Source organism: Spermophilus citellus (genome assembly GCF_964194105.1).
Source record: "Spermophilus citellus genome assembly, chromosome: 15".
Taxonomy (NCBI): Eukaryota; Metazoa; Chordata; class Mammalia; order Rodentia; family Sciuridae; genus Spermophilus; species Spermophilus citellus.
Window position 1 is genome coordinate 29,107,881 of NC_138195.1, and position 13,439 is coordinate 29,121,319.

Consider the following 13,439-nt stretch of genomic DNA (forward strand, 5'->3'; position numbering starts at 1 on the left):
GAAAGCCGGAATTTAGACAACCAGGTGGCTCACATTTTCCTACAGGAGGATTCTTTTCTCCAATAATGGTTTGGTTTAGATGAATGCCCTCCAAAGGTTCATGTGGTAAAGGATTCGTCCTGAGCGTGGCACTATTGAGAGGTGGCAAAACTTTAAAGAGGCTCTAATAGGAAAAAACTACACTTAATGTAGGAACTCAGCCTCTTCCTCTCTCTCTATTCCTGGCACAAGATGCACATAGTTTGCTCCACTAAAAAATCTCTTCATAATATGCTCTTCATGAAAATTTTATTTTGGAATCATGGCTTAGAGGTTCAGTCCATAGTCAGCTGATTCCATTGCTCTGAGATGGAGGTAAGGCAAAATTATCATGGTGGAAGGCCATGGAGGAAGAAAGCTGATCAGCTTAGGCTGTCCAGGAAACAGACAGAAAGCAAAAGGCTCCATGGACAATATAAGCCAAGGTGCATAAGTCACACCCTTAGTGATTTTCTTCCTTTAGTCACACCCCACCACCTATAGTTACCACCTAGTGGTCCATTCAAATTAATCCATCCAATGGATCAATACACACTTGAGGTTACAAATCTCATAGTCTAATGATTGTCATCTCTAACCATTGCTACATTGGACATCACATTTCCAGCACAAAGTTCTCAGGGGCCCTTCATATCTAAATTATATTTCCTGGAGAACAGCCTAGAAGTGAGTCTTGAGAGTGCTGGCCAAAGAACATGTATGAAATACAGGACCTTTAATCAATACTAAATATTTGTTTACATGGTCAAGTCAATTCACGTGTAAATTTATGTATTTTATGCTTTGAATATTTCTATCTGAACCTAATTATACAGTTCTCTAAAAATATCTTATGTCCAAAAAAATAGAAATATATTAAATAAGAATAATCTTACATTAGTCAATGTGAAATTACACAACAATCATAAAATGCAATCTACATGCTTAATAAGTTAAATCTAGATGAATAGGATAAGATAAAAAAAAAAAAAAAACAACTTGTAGAGTATCCAGCAAAGTCATTTAACAGATTACATTAGCTTCATCTCTTTTCCAAAATTAAAGTGTAAGAAACCATGCATTTTTTTAGAAACACATTTAAGATATATACATAATTATTCCACTTACCCTTACTTGACCCACAAAGGCATTGACTTCCTCCTCCACCACAGATAAGTTTCTAGGCAGATATGGATCAAACACTGGAGCATTGTCATTGACATCTGTCACTACCACGTTTACTGTGGCAGTTGAGGTCTTAAGGGAAAAAAAAAAAAAAGATGATTGAAAGTGAGAGGAGCTATTTTTATTTTACATTGAGCTAAGTTGCCATCCCGGCATTTCTCTATTTGAAAAGTGTCTGATTCCTATTCCTAGTCAGGAAGCAGCAGCCTCAGCCTGAAGTTTTCAGACATCTCAAAACCTGATGGAAAAAGCAAATGATGATATTAAAGGGCAAACATCTTGAAAATGTCAAGTATTTCCTGGAGGCTTACTTTTCAGGAAATGATTTTACCTTTATCTTGTTCACATTTTATGAGTGGCAAGTATATATACACATATGTAGCTCTTTATCCCTGAAAGTACCATTCCTATGGTTTTAATCACATAATTTTCACTGTTTAAAAATAAAACCTAAGACATTATAAAATAAAATGGTATACAAGGAGATATTCTCAAGCATGCTAATACTATTACTATATATCACCTTAGTTATTGTCACGATTTATATCTAAATCAAGAATTTGAGTACCATGTACTTGTTGTGGAATTATTCCTCTATAATCATATAGCCTATGGGAAGGTGAGGATTAGTATGTGCTACCTAGTTTAAAGGTAAATGTTTCACCTTACAACCAAAAAATATTATGTTGGTTAATGACTTGGGACAGTCAAGTTTACTTTGTCATGTGTGGCTTGAGCTGGAAACTGCTGTCTAATCAAATCCTGAGTTCAGCACTTGGCCTCTACCTATCTCTACCACAGTGTGGGGTAGTTCACAGAAGGCTAAGGACAAACCCTAAATTAAAAAGTCAAAACTTCATTATGCTGCAGTATAAAATATTTAATAACATATAAACAAAATGTAGGGAGAAAAAGCAGGTAAAACAGTCATCAGAGATTTGTTCATCTTTTGTTTAAAAACTACAGACACAATTTCTACCAATCTGTAACTGATCTAAAGCTAGACTAAAAAGCTGAGTATAGATAAAACAACTAAAGGTGAATGCATCTGAAGAGGATTTGTAGTAGCCATGGGCTGAGGGGTCAAAAACTGGATTTTCTTGCTGCCAAGAAGAGTGGTAATGATAAATATTTGATGCTTTTTGTCAAAATCACTGAAGTTATGATGCATGATGATTATATGATGATCATATCAGGCCTCAGTGAGACTTATACCTCATATCAAGCTCTGAATAGACTAAGCTGAACTGTCTCTATTTTAAAAGAAGCCAAAGAAAGATCTCTTTTTAGCAACATGGTTTATTCTGAACCTCTATATTTATAACATATAAAATGTTCAGCAGTTATTAAAAAATCACCGGGCATAGCAGGGAAGTAATGGGTATTAGTAATGGATTATTTCTTTATCTTGTATGTCCATGGGCATATCCATTAAAAATTCATATAGCTACTCTTTATGATTTATACATATTTAAAATTCAATAAAAATTTTATTTAAAGACACATATAAAGATGGTCAGAACAGCATTATAGATACAAAATCTGGAAACTACCCAAAATTCCATCAATAATAAATGCTTATATAGTAAGTTTTATTCAAGCAATGTCATAATACACGGTAGTAAGAATGAATAAACTACTTTGAGTAATCATTTGGATAAATTTTATGAAAATAAAGTTAAATGAAAAAAGTCAGAGAAGACTGAATATAAACTGTATACTCCATTTAAATTATATAATTCCATTTATATAAATTTCAAAACCAGGTATAATCTCTACATGGTGAAAGAAGTCAAGACAGGGGTCCGTGGAGAAGAAGACAGAATAAGGACTAGTGTAATCAAAAGTCTGGGCTTCTGGAGTTCTGATTAATTTCTGTTTCTTAGAATAAGTAGTAGATACATAGGTGTGCTCAATATGTGAATTTATAAATATGTACAATTATCATTTGCAGGTTCTTCATTTAAGACATGCACACATACAAACATACACATGTGTTGTGAATATATGTGTAAACAAGTTCAAATGTTATGACTAGATGAATTGCAGATATTTTATTGTCCCCCTCTAACATTTATATTTGTCCCAAGAAAGCTACATGACTTTTGTAACAAAAAATATTTTAACAAATATTATTTCTTTAAAAGTTAGGTTAGAGTTGAAACCAGGGTAAGAAATGTGTGTTGTACAGTTGAAGTGGTTTCCAGTTTGCCGGAAGGTGAACAAGACATTAAAACTTTGAGAGTCACTTTAGCAGTTTGCGGCTTTTCTTCAAACTACCTGATCATCCTATAGGGCAGACTATCTGTACTTCCCAATCAATCTAATCTACCCTGTTCTCATCCTATTCTTTTAGAGTCTCATTCTTGATACTAAAAAGCTGTATGTTTTCGGATTGTTCTCTATCCTCCTTCAAAGACTGTGTCCTGTAGTTCGGTAATGTACAAGAGGACTAGATCACTAAGAAAACTGAAAAATTAAGTAACAACATCATTAAATTTGGGGCCAATAGGGTCTGATATTTATGGACATTTTGGCACATCTCTCCATGAGTTAAGAATTTTACTGAAAATGTAAAAAAATAAATGTATGCATTCTAGAAATGTAAAGTCATAAACATAAATATACTTACAGCTTATATATTTATTGAAAAGTCTGAAGATAGTACTTGCATTAGATATACTTGGGTAATCAATTTAAACCAAATACTATTTCTTGGCTATACATTAGAACTATTGACTCTATTTTTTGAATCTATAAAAATTATTATAGATTGGTTAACTGTAAAACATGGGATATGAATTTTTGTAGATTGGGTCCTAAAGACGGTAACAATGTGCTTCAATATGGTTCCAAGTGGTATAGCATATTAAGGCCCTTTATTAAGGATAGATTTTTTAGATTTTTAAAATAAGATATTAGTAAATTAACATAGACCATTTAAATTAACGATTTAAAGATAATGTCAGTTAACTCATTTCACAAAGGAGAGAGGCAGGAGCCTTTTAAATTACCTGGAAGTCACTTCAGATAGAGGAGGGTCTTGTAATCATACAGAGAGGTATAACCATAATGGCCAGACCTCCCTGTTGTGCCTCTATGATCAGAGCACATATCTCCAGTATTTGTGAGACAGAGCTTTTCTTATTCACTCTGACTCTTCAAACAGTGTGAAGACTGTTTCAGAAGCATGTGGATAGCTGTCTACCATGGGGCTGAGGGTCAGGAATGGGTGGCTGCTACTGTGCTAAGAGCTGGAATTGACGAGAATTAAGTACAATTCACCTGGAATATGCAAGCCATCAGTAGATCTCACAGTTCCAAATGGTTATGTTTAATAGGTTCTCTCAGTGCAGTTATTGTCTAGATGAGGAGAAAGATTTCTTGTTCTTTCTACTCTCCATTATTGTCCCAGAATCCTCTCTTCAATTTCTTTTTTTTCTTTTGGTACAGGGAATTGAACCCAGGGGCATTTAACCTCTGAGCAACATCCCCAGCCCTCTTTTTTTAATATTTTATTTTGAGGCAGGGTCTTGTGAATTACTTAGAGCTTTGCTAAGTTGCTGAGGCTGACTTTGAACTTGTGATCCTCCTGCCTCAACCTCCTGGGCCATTAGGATTACAGGCATGCACCACAGTGTGAGGCTCTACAATTTCTGTTTATTTAAAAAAATACTGAATTGATTATGGTATCATTGCCTGAATTTCTTGTTATTCATGGGCACATTCCTAAAAGTTAATTCTAATACTTATTGATAAAGTATATTCATAAACACATAGCAACATTTATGCAAATTTTCATAAAATGCTTTTTAGCTTAGGCTATTTCGACTTTGTTTAGTTTAGAATTAAAGAATATTACATGATGATTTTAAAAAGATAAAGTATATATTTATTTTTAAGAAAGGTATATTCATGTGGGAACTTTCCTACAAGATATTACTCTAATAGATTAGGTAAAATGTAATAATTTAAAAAACTAACATACATAAATAAATGTTCAAGCAAAGTCTGTTTCAGCAAAACTGTGAAAATATTTTAAGAAGAACTTTCAAGTTCCCATAAGGAATTTGACAACTTCAAAAATTTGCAATAATTTCAAATAAACAAAAGTATTTATAAAAATGTAAAAAACACGATTCTATCTGTACATATTTGTGATAGCTAAAGATGTTTAAATACTTATAAAATTAAATTATAAAATTATATTTAATTAATAGTTTTTTCAACTGTTTTTAACAAAGTAAACTTATTAAAGGGGAAAATGTGAGAATGACAAGTCAAATTTTGAAAAAAATTCATAAGGACCTAAAATACTGTGTGTTTTCTTCTCCATTCTAGGGTGAGTGGGGAAAGGTGACTTTTCATGAAAAAAAGAAAGAAACAAACAAAACTTCCAAATTTACCCTGAAAAATTTGTTCATGCAAATCTCTGGTATCAGTTTGTTTAAAATCCAATAATTTATGGTCTGTATTCATTAAAACTTTATCTTAAAATTCATGATTATAAAGGTTAGAAGGATTATTTTGCTATAACTCTATGAAGCATACAGTTTAAATTCTTAGTTTAAAAAATGCTATCATGAGAATATTATTTTATAATTACTTCTTCTTCAGGAACCTATTAAACATGTTCACATAATAATTTGACCCTAAAATTTTATATAAGTGATTACATTACCTGAAGAAACTTTTTTCTTTGAAATCTACATTTCCTTCTCTGAAATATTCTCAATAATTGTTTTAAGTAAAAAACATTTTTCAAAAAGAGTAAACTTTTAAAGCTAAAATTCTTTTCTTTATGATCATAATTGTTATCAATATTGAGAAATTGTAATGGTCAGAAGATTCAGAGATTGGAGGCCTAGAAATGCTAGAATATTTGGCCAATAAGAACTGAAATATACAAATAAATCAATTTAAAATGCCCTAAACATAATGAAATGATTAATTTTAAACCAGTATTTATTTTGTTTTTGGGTGAGCAATTTCATAATTAGTAGATTGTGACTATACCAGACATTGATATATTTATTCTATTTCTTATGTTTCTTCTTGTCTAAGAAACTTTATGACTAAGACAAGACTTAAAGTGTCCTAGATAACATTATTGCCACTAAATTCTCATTTACTATGTGACATATCTTAAAACTTTGTGTTATCCTTCATTTTTTCATGTAATGGTTGACCTAAATGTTCTTTCTTTACTTCACTTCCTCTAAGTATACTCTATTCCTTATTCAGTACTAAATAATGCCTTGCCATTTTTTTCTTTTTTAATAAATTTTTTATTTATATATGACAGCAGAATGCCTTATAATTCTTATTGCACATATAGAGCACAATTTTTCATATCTCTGATTGTATATAAGAATATTGACACCAATTTGTATCTTCATACATGTACTTTGGATAATAATGATCATCACATTCCACCATCATTTCTAACCCCATGCCCACTCCCTTCTCCTCTCACCCTTTTGCCCTATCTAGAGTTGTCTATTCCTCCCATGCTCCCTCTCCCTATCCTACTATGAATCATCTTCCTTATATCAGAGAAAACATTCAGCATTTGTTTTTTGGGGATTGCCTAACTTCACTTAACATTATCTTCTCTAACTCCATCCATTTACCTGCAAATGCCATGATTTTATTCTTTTATTGCTGAGTAATATTCCATTGTGTATATATGTCACATTTTTTTTTTATCCATTCATCTACTGAAGGGTATCTAGGTTGGTTCCACAGTTTAGCTATCGTGAATTGTGAGGCTATAAACATTGATGTGGCTGTGTCCCTATAGTATGCTGTTTTTATGTCCTTTGGGTATAGACCAAGGAGAGGAATAGTGGGTCAAATTGTGGTTCCATTCCCAGTTTTCCAAGAAATCTCCAAACTGCTTTCCATATTGGCTACAACAATTTGCAGTCCCACCAGCAGTGTATGAGTGTACCTTTTTCCCCACATCCTCACCAACATTTATTGTTGTTTGTTTTCATAATGGCTGCCATTCTGACAGGACTGAGTTGAAATCTTAGAGTGGTTTTGATTTGCATTTCTCTAATTGCTAGTGATGATTAACATTTTTTCATATATTTGTTGATTGATTGTATATCATCTTCTGAGAAGTGTCTGTTCAGGTCCTGGGCCCATTTATTCTTTGGGTTATTTATTTTTTTGGTGTTTACTTGTTTGAGTTCTTTATATACCCTAGAGTTTAGTGCTGTATCTGATGTGTGAGGGGTAAAGATTTGCTCCCAAGATGTAGGCTCTCTATTCACCTCACAAATTGTTTCTTTTGCTGAGAAGAAACTTTTTAGTTTGAGTCCATCCCATATACTGATTCTTGGTTTTAATTCTTTTGCCAAAGGAGTCTTATTAAGGAAGTTGGGGCCTAATCCCACATGATGAAGATTAGGGCCTACTTTTTCTTCTTTTAGACACAAGGTCTCTGGTTGTATTCCTATGTCCTTGATCCATTTTGAGTTGAGTTTTCTGTATGGTGAGAGATAGGGGATTTCCAGTTTTCCCATCACCGTTTGTTGAAGAGGCTATCTTTTCTCCAATGCAGGCTTTTGACATCTTTGTTAGTCTCTGTGTCCTGCATTCTGTACCACTGGTCTATCAGTCTGTTTTGGTGCCAATACCATGCTTTTTTTTTTTTTTACTATTCTTCTGTAGTATAGTTTAAGGTCTGTTATAGTGTTGTCACCTGCTTCACTCTTCCTGCTAAGGATTGCATTAGCTCTTCTGGGTCTCTTATTTTTCCAGATGAATTTTATGACTACTTTTTCTCAATATCTCTAATAAACATAGATACAAAAATTCTCAATAAAATTCTGGCAAACAGAATACAAAAAAACATATCAAAAAGATTGTGCACCATGATCAAGTGGGATTCATCCCAGGGATGCAAGGTTGGTTCAACATATGGAAATCAATAAACATAATTCATCACATCAACAGACTTAAAGATAAGAATCATATGATCATCTCAATAGATGCTGAAAAAGCATCACACTTCAGATAGAGCCCTAATATCCAGAGTATACAAAGAACTCAAAAAATTAGACAATAAGATAACAAATAACCCAATCAACAAATGGGCCAAGGACCTGAACAGACACTTCTCAGAGGAGGATATACAATAAATCAACAAGTACATGAAAAAATGCTCACCATCTCTAGCAGTCAGAGAAATGCAAATCAAAACCACCCAAGGATACCATCTCACTCCAGTAAGATTGGCAGCCATAATGAAGTCAAACAATAATAAGTGCTGGCGAGGATGTAGGGAAAAGGGTACTCCTGTACATTGCTGGTGGGACTGCAAATTGGTGCGGCCAATTTGGAAAGCAGTATGGAGATTCCAGGGAAAGCTGGGAATGGAACCACCATTTTACCCAGCTATTGCACTTCTCGGACTATTCCCTGAAGACCTCAAAAGAGCGTGCTACAGGGATACTGCCACATCAATGTTCATAGCAGCACAATTCACAATAGCTAGACTGTGGAACCAACCCAGATGCCCTTCAGTAGATGAATGGATAAAAAAAATGTGGCATTTATACACCATGGAGTATTATGCAGCACTAAAAATGACAAAATCATGGAATTTGCAGGAAAATGGATGGCATTAGAGCAGATTATGCTAAGTGAAGCTAGCCAATCCTTAAAAAACAAATGCCAAATGTCTTCTTTGATATAAAGAGAGCAACTAAGAACAGAACAGGGAGGAAGAGCATGAGGGAAAGATTAACATTAAACAGAGACGAGTGGGGGGAGAGGAAGGGAGAGAGAAGGGAAACTGTATGGAAATGGAAGGAGACCCTCATTGTTACACAAAATTACACATAAGAGTTTTTGAGGGGAAAGGGGGAAAAAAAAAACAAGGGAGAGAATTGAATAACAGCAGATGGGGTAGAGATGGAAGATGAGAGGGAAGGGGAGGGGGGATAGTAGGGGATAGGAAAGAATATAGCAGAATACAACAGTCACTAATATGGCATTATGTAAAAATGTGGATGTGTAACCGATGTGATTCTGCAACTTGTATTTGGGGTAAAAATGGGAGTTCATAACCCACTTGAATCAAATGTATGAAAGATGATATGTCATGAGCTTTGTAATGTTTTGAACAACTAATAAAAAAAGATTATAAAACTACCCAAGTATCAAATTTATATGTTTTTATCATGGTAATATTTCTTACAAGTACTCAAGTAAATGTGAGAAGTGCATTCTATTATGCCCCAGCCCAGGAATCATACAAATCCAAGAAGTCATTTCAAGTAAACTGGAGATATGCTGCTATTTCAGTTGTGTGAGCCTTGCTTATTCATTTATATTGGTTTTGAATTATTTCCAGACATCCGTAGTGACTTGGCTTATAATTACTTGGCAAAAGAAAATAAAAAAAAAACACAAAAAGCTCATGGTATAAATATGGTGGTGAAGAGCAATTACCAATGATGGGAATAGTATAATGCTTAGAAATTAGTATATGGTATTTGGGAACAGGACCTTCAAAGAACATAGATAAGTGATTTTAAAACATTCCAGTGGACTGGGGATGCATCCCAGTGGTAGAGCACTTTCCCAGCATTAGCAAGTTCCTTGATTCAATCACCAGCAAAAAACAAAATGAATTTTTATATCCAGAGGAAAGAATTTATGGGCCCATTAAGCCACTGTGACCTTCATGAATTACTTAGGATTCAGACTGATATTAACAAATGCCTATGAAATCAATCAAATCAATTTCCTTAGAACTTAACCATATTTGTTCAAAAAATCCATCTCCCAATTCTCTCTGCAGAATTGATGTTAAGGGACAAAGGTTTCAACATGGAAGAACTATGAGAACCGATCTTACAGTGCTGTTCCAGTGATAGACACAATATTTGTTAGTATAAAGGAGATTTCATTTTTCATGTAAGTTGCGGGAAGAATAATGATCACAAGTATCTGTTCTTCCAGGTCAAAGGTTGCAATACCAGAACACGTTTAGAGTATACATGCACTTCTGTTAATTTTAAGATGCTCTAGGTTAAAAAAAAGTATTAATTCATGAAGGTCACACATATTTTTTTTTTATGTAATATGGCAAGACTCTAAATTTCTTTAAAACTGTTTTGAAAGACCTTTCCCACCTAGCATACTTACCCCATCTGGCCTGCCATCTGAAGCTGTGACAATCAGAATGTAGCGATCAGTGCTTTCCCTGTCCAGTGCTTTCCCTAAGGTGAGAATCCCTGTGCTAGTGGCAGAGAAAACAGAAAGACACGGAAAAATATTATGTCACATTGTGTCTTCTTACTACAGTGAACCACTTTTCATCATTCCCCCCCCCTCTTGGCAATCATGGTTTGAGTATTTAAGATGTATAATACTAGGATTCATGTTGAAAATTGAAAAAAAGGTTTTTAAGACTGTCAAGTTTCTTAGAAACAATGATAAATTGCAAAATGAATAAGATAAATGAGCTGATTCTCTAGCTCCTAGGGAGAAAATATCAAATAAAGCTAAACTATGCTTAATTCATTCCTGGAAGAAAGATATATATCTTACTTGTGATTATTTCAAAAGTAAAACACTCCATTACTCCTTAGCAGTCTCACAATTCTTTGAGTCAAAAAACGCTTTCTTATAAATAATCTATATAACCTTTTCATTCATTGTCACAGATATGTGCTCATTGTGGAATCGCAAAATACTTGAATTTATCTTGACAAATTCTATGGATAAAAGTACATTTTCTCCTTCCTAATTTAAAAATAATGCAAGCTCTTTGTAGGAAACCAGAATAAAGAATTTTTAAAAATTTAGATGTTATTGTTATTTTTTAATATTTCTATTATTTTCTTGCTTGACCACATTTAAATACATAATTATTTCCAAAAGCAGAATCAGGCTGTATATTTTACATTCTTTCTAGTAGAATGTAATTAGTAAATCATTGTCTCATTTTATAATATAAATAAAACTCTTCTGTTGATGTCACAATTTTCTTACTTTTATTTTTTAAAATTAGGATTCTTAACTTATAAATAATGAAATATGTGCAGCATTTAGTAAATACTTATGTTTTAAAAAATTTAATACCACTTCTTACTTTTTCTCTGTGCAGAATAAATGCTGTCAAATATTTAATGCTTATTTTTAATGTAATTTCTTAAAAGAGTTTGGTCACTTGCATTGCTTTCTGTAACAAGTTCAGCATGAGTTTCCTAGATTTTACAATCTGATACTGCGCATGACATTTTCATGAATCCCTAACAAGCATCTACTGAAGAAGTTTATTTTAATGTAATAAAACACTAAAATATTTATAAAGTATAAAAGCATAGTTTGTTTCTGATTGATAAAATGCTTCATTTTAGCATGAGTGATATTAACATACTAGTAAAATTTCAACAATTCATACCACATGTGGTAAGTGAGTTACAGATAATCAGTCAAAATCAGAGCCTTAGTAACTCCACTTACTTTGTTGTTCTTGAAGTGGACTTAAAATAATTCTCAACATATGACTATGAAAAACTGACTTTGCTTCTTGTACATTTAAAAAAAATACTTTGTCAAAATAACTGAAAACCAATTCCCAGAGTATGTTCATAATAATCAGGTTTGTATCAAGTTCTACACTGCAGATAGTTGAGATAATCTCATTCCACAATGGCATTCAAAGAGAAAACAAAGACAATTATTGCTTTTGAGACTTAGTCACATTTAACTTAAGAAAGAGGAAATCTGAAAAACATGCAATAGTGTAATGAAAGAAAGAAAACTAAGTTATTGTTATAAGATCTTTATATCCCTATATTTCTCCTTTTATTAATTTAGAAAACAATTAGACATTTATATAGTGTTCCTATTTAGGACTCTCTGTTTTTACTAAATAGCTAATTTTTCGTGGTCTGGTGATTACAATAGAGATAGTTATTTCTTAAGATGATGTCTGCCTCCTTCTGACCCATCATTACATGGAGTTGAAGGGGTGAATGGGACATTTGGGAGATGGAGAAAAAGAAAATATAGGTAGTGTTTTTTGGTATTCATTTCTGCAAGACTAGTTTATGGGTACAAAGGAACATCCTTTTTTGAAATTTCAGAAATACCTGGCAAGGGGGAGTCTTACTAAGAACTGGATGGAGGTGGGCCAGGATACATCAGGTTGCTTTTAGGGAAATAACAATTTTTGCAAGTTCATATATTAACAATACTGGTGGTTCTACCCCTGAGTATATACTCCCCAAACCCTAAAACCATGTACTTAAACACATGTATATATTTTCATAACAGCAGCATTCACAATAACCCAAATGTATCAAAATAGCCCAAATGTGCATTAATTTACAAATGAATAAACTGTTATTTATACATACAATGGAATATTAGGCAAAAAGGAAATGCAGTTAAGAACCAAGGCACTCTGCTAAATCCAAGAATCTTGGAAACATTAGATGAAGTGAAGGGGGCTGACAGGTTTGGTCACAAATTCAATTATTCCATTCTACCACTCCTCCTTTCCCAGCCCCATTCTCAGACAAGCAATAGTTTACGTTTTGCCTACACACTTTTGACTATCCTGGACATTCCATATGAAAGAAATCATATAACACATTCTGTTTTGTAATTAACTTATTTTACTTAGCATTATGTTTTCATGGTTCATCCATATGATAGCATATTTTACTAATCGATTTTCTTTTATCAATGAATAATATTCCATTGTGTGGATATATGACATTTTGTTAATCTGTTTATCTGTAGATGGACATCTGAGTTTTGGGTACTTTTGTCAATATAAATAATTGTTATGAACATTCTGATGCGTAGTTTAATTTAACTGTATGCCTTATCTTGAGTACATGTGAGTAGAACTACTGGGTCATGTGATACCTCCCCATTTTTAACATTTGGAGGAAATGCTGAACTTTTCCAAAGTGCACATTTTACAGTCCCATCAGAAATATATGAGGATTCCAGTGTCTCCACATTTTTACTCATACTGTTACTGTCTTTGCTTTTCATTCTAAAGTATGTGCAAAGTGGGTTATCTTACAAATTTTTAATTTTAATTTCCATAATGACTAGCAACTATGAGCATATTTCTATTTGCTTATTAACCTTACATATATATTTTGCAGAAAAGTGTAATCAAATTGTTTTCCCTTTTTAATTGAATTTTTACTCTCTTTATTTTTGAGTTATAATAGTTCTTTATATGTTCG

At 33.0% G+C, this 13,439-nt stretch overlaps 1 protein-coding gene across 12 annotated transcripts in view; it reads right to left on the bottom strand.

Moving 5' to 3' along the window:
- The window catches only part of PCDH15 (protocadherin related 15), a gene marked incomplete at both ends in the record, with an annotated part of 726,342 nt that overhangs the window by 205,060 nt on the left and 507,843 nt on the right, over positions 1-13,439 (bottom strand). For all 12 annotated transcript variants that reach the window (XM_081268810.1, XM_081268808.1, XM_081268818.1 and 9 more), the window contains 2 exons: positions 1,147-1,275; positions 10,369-10,462. In XM_081268810.1, the coding sequence (XP_081124936.1) occupies positions 1,147-1,275; positions 10,369-10,462 (223 nt within the window). The remainder of the gene's footprint in view (positions 1-1,146; positions 1,276-10,368; positions 10,463-13,439) is intronic.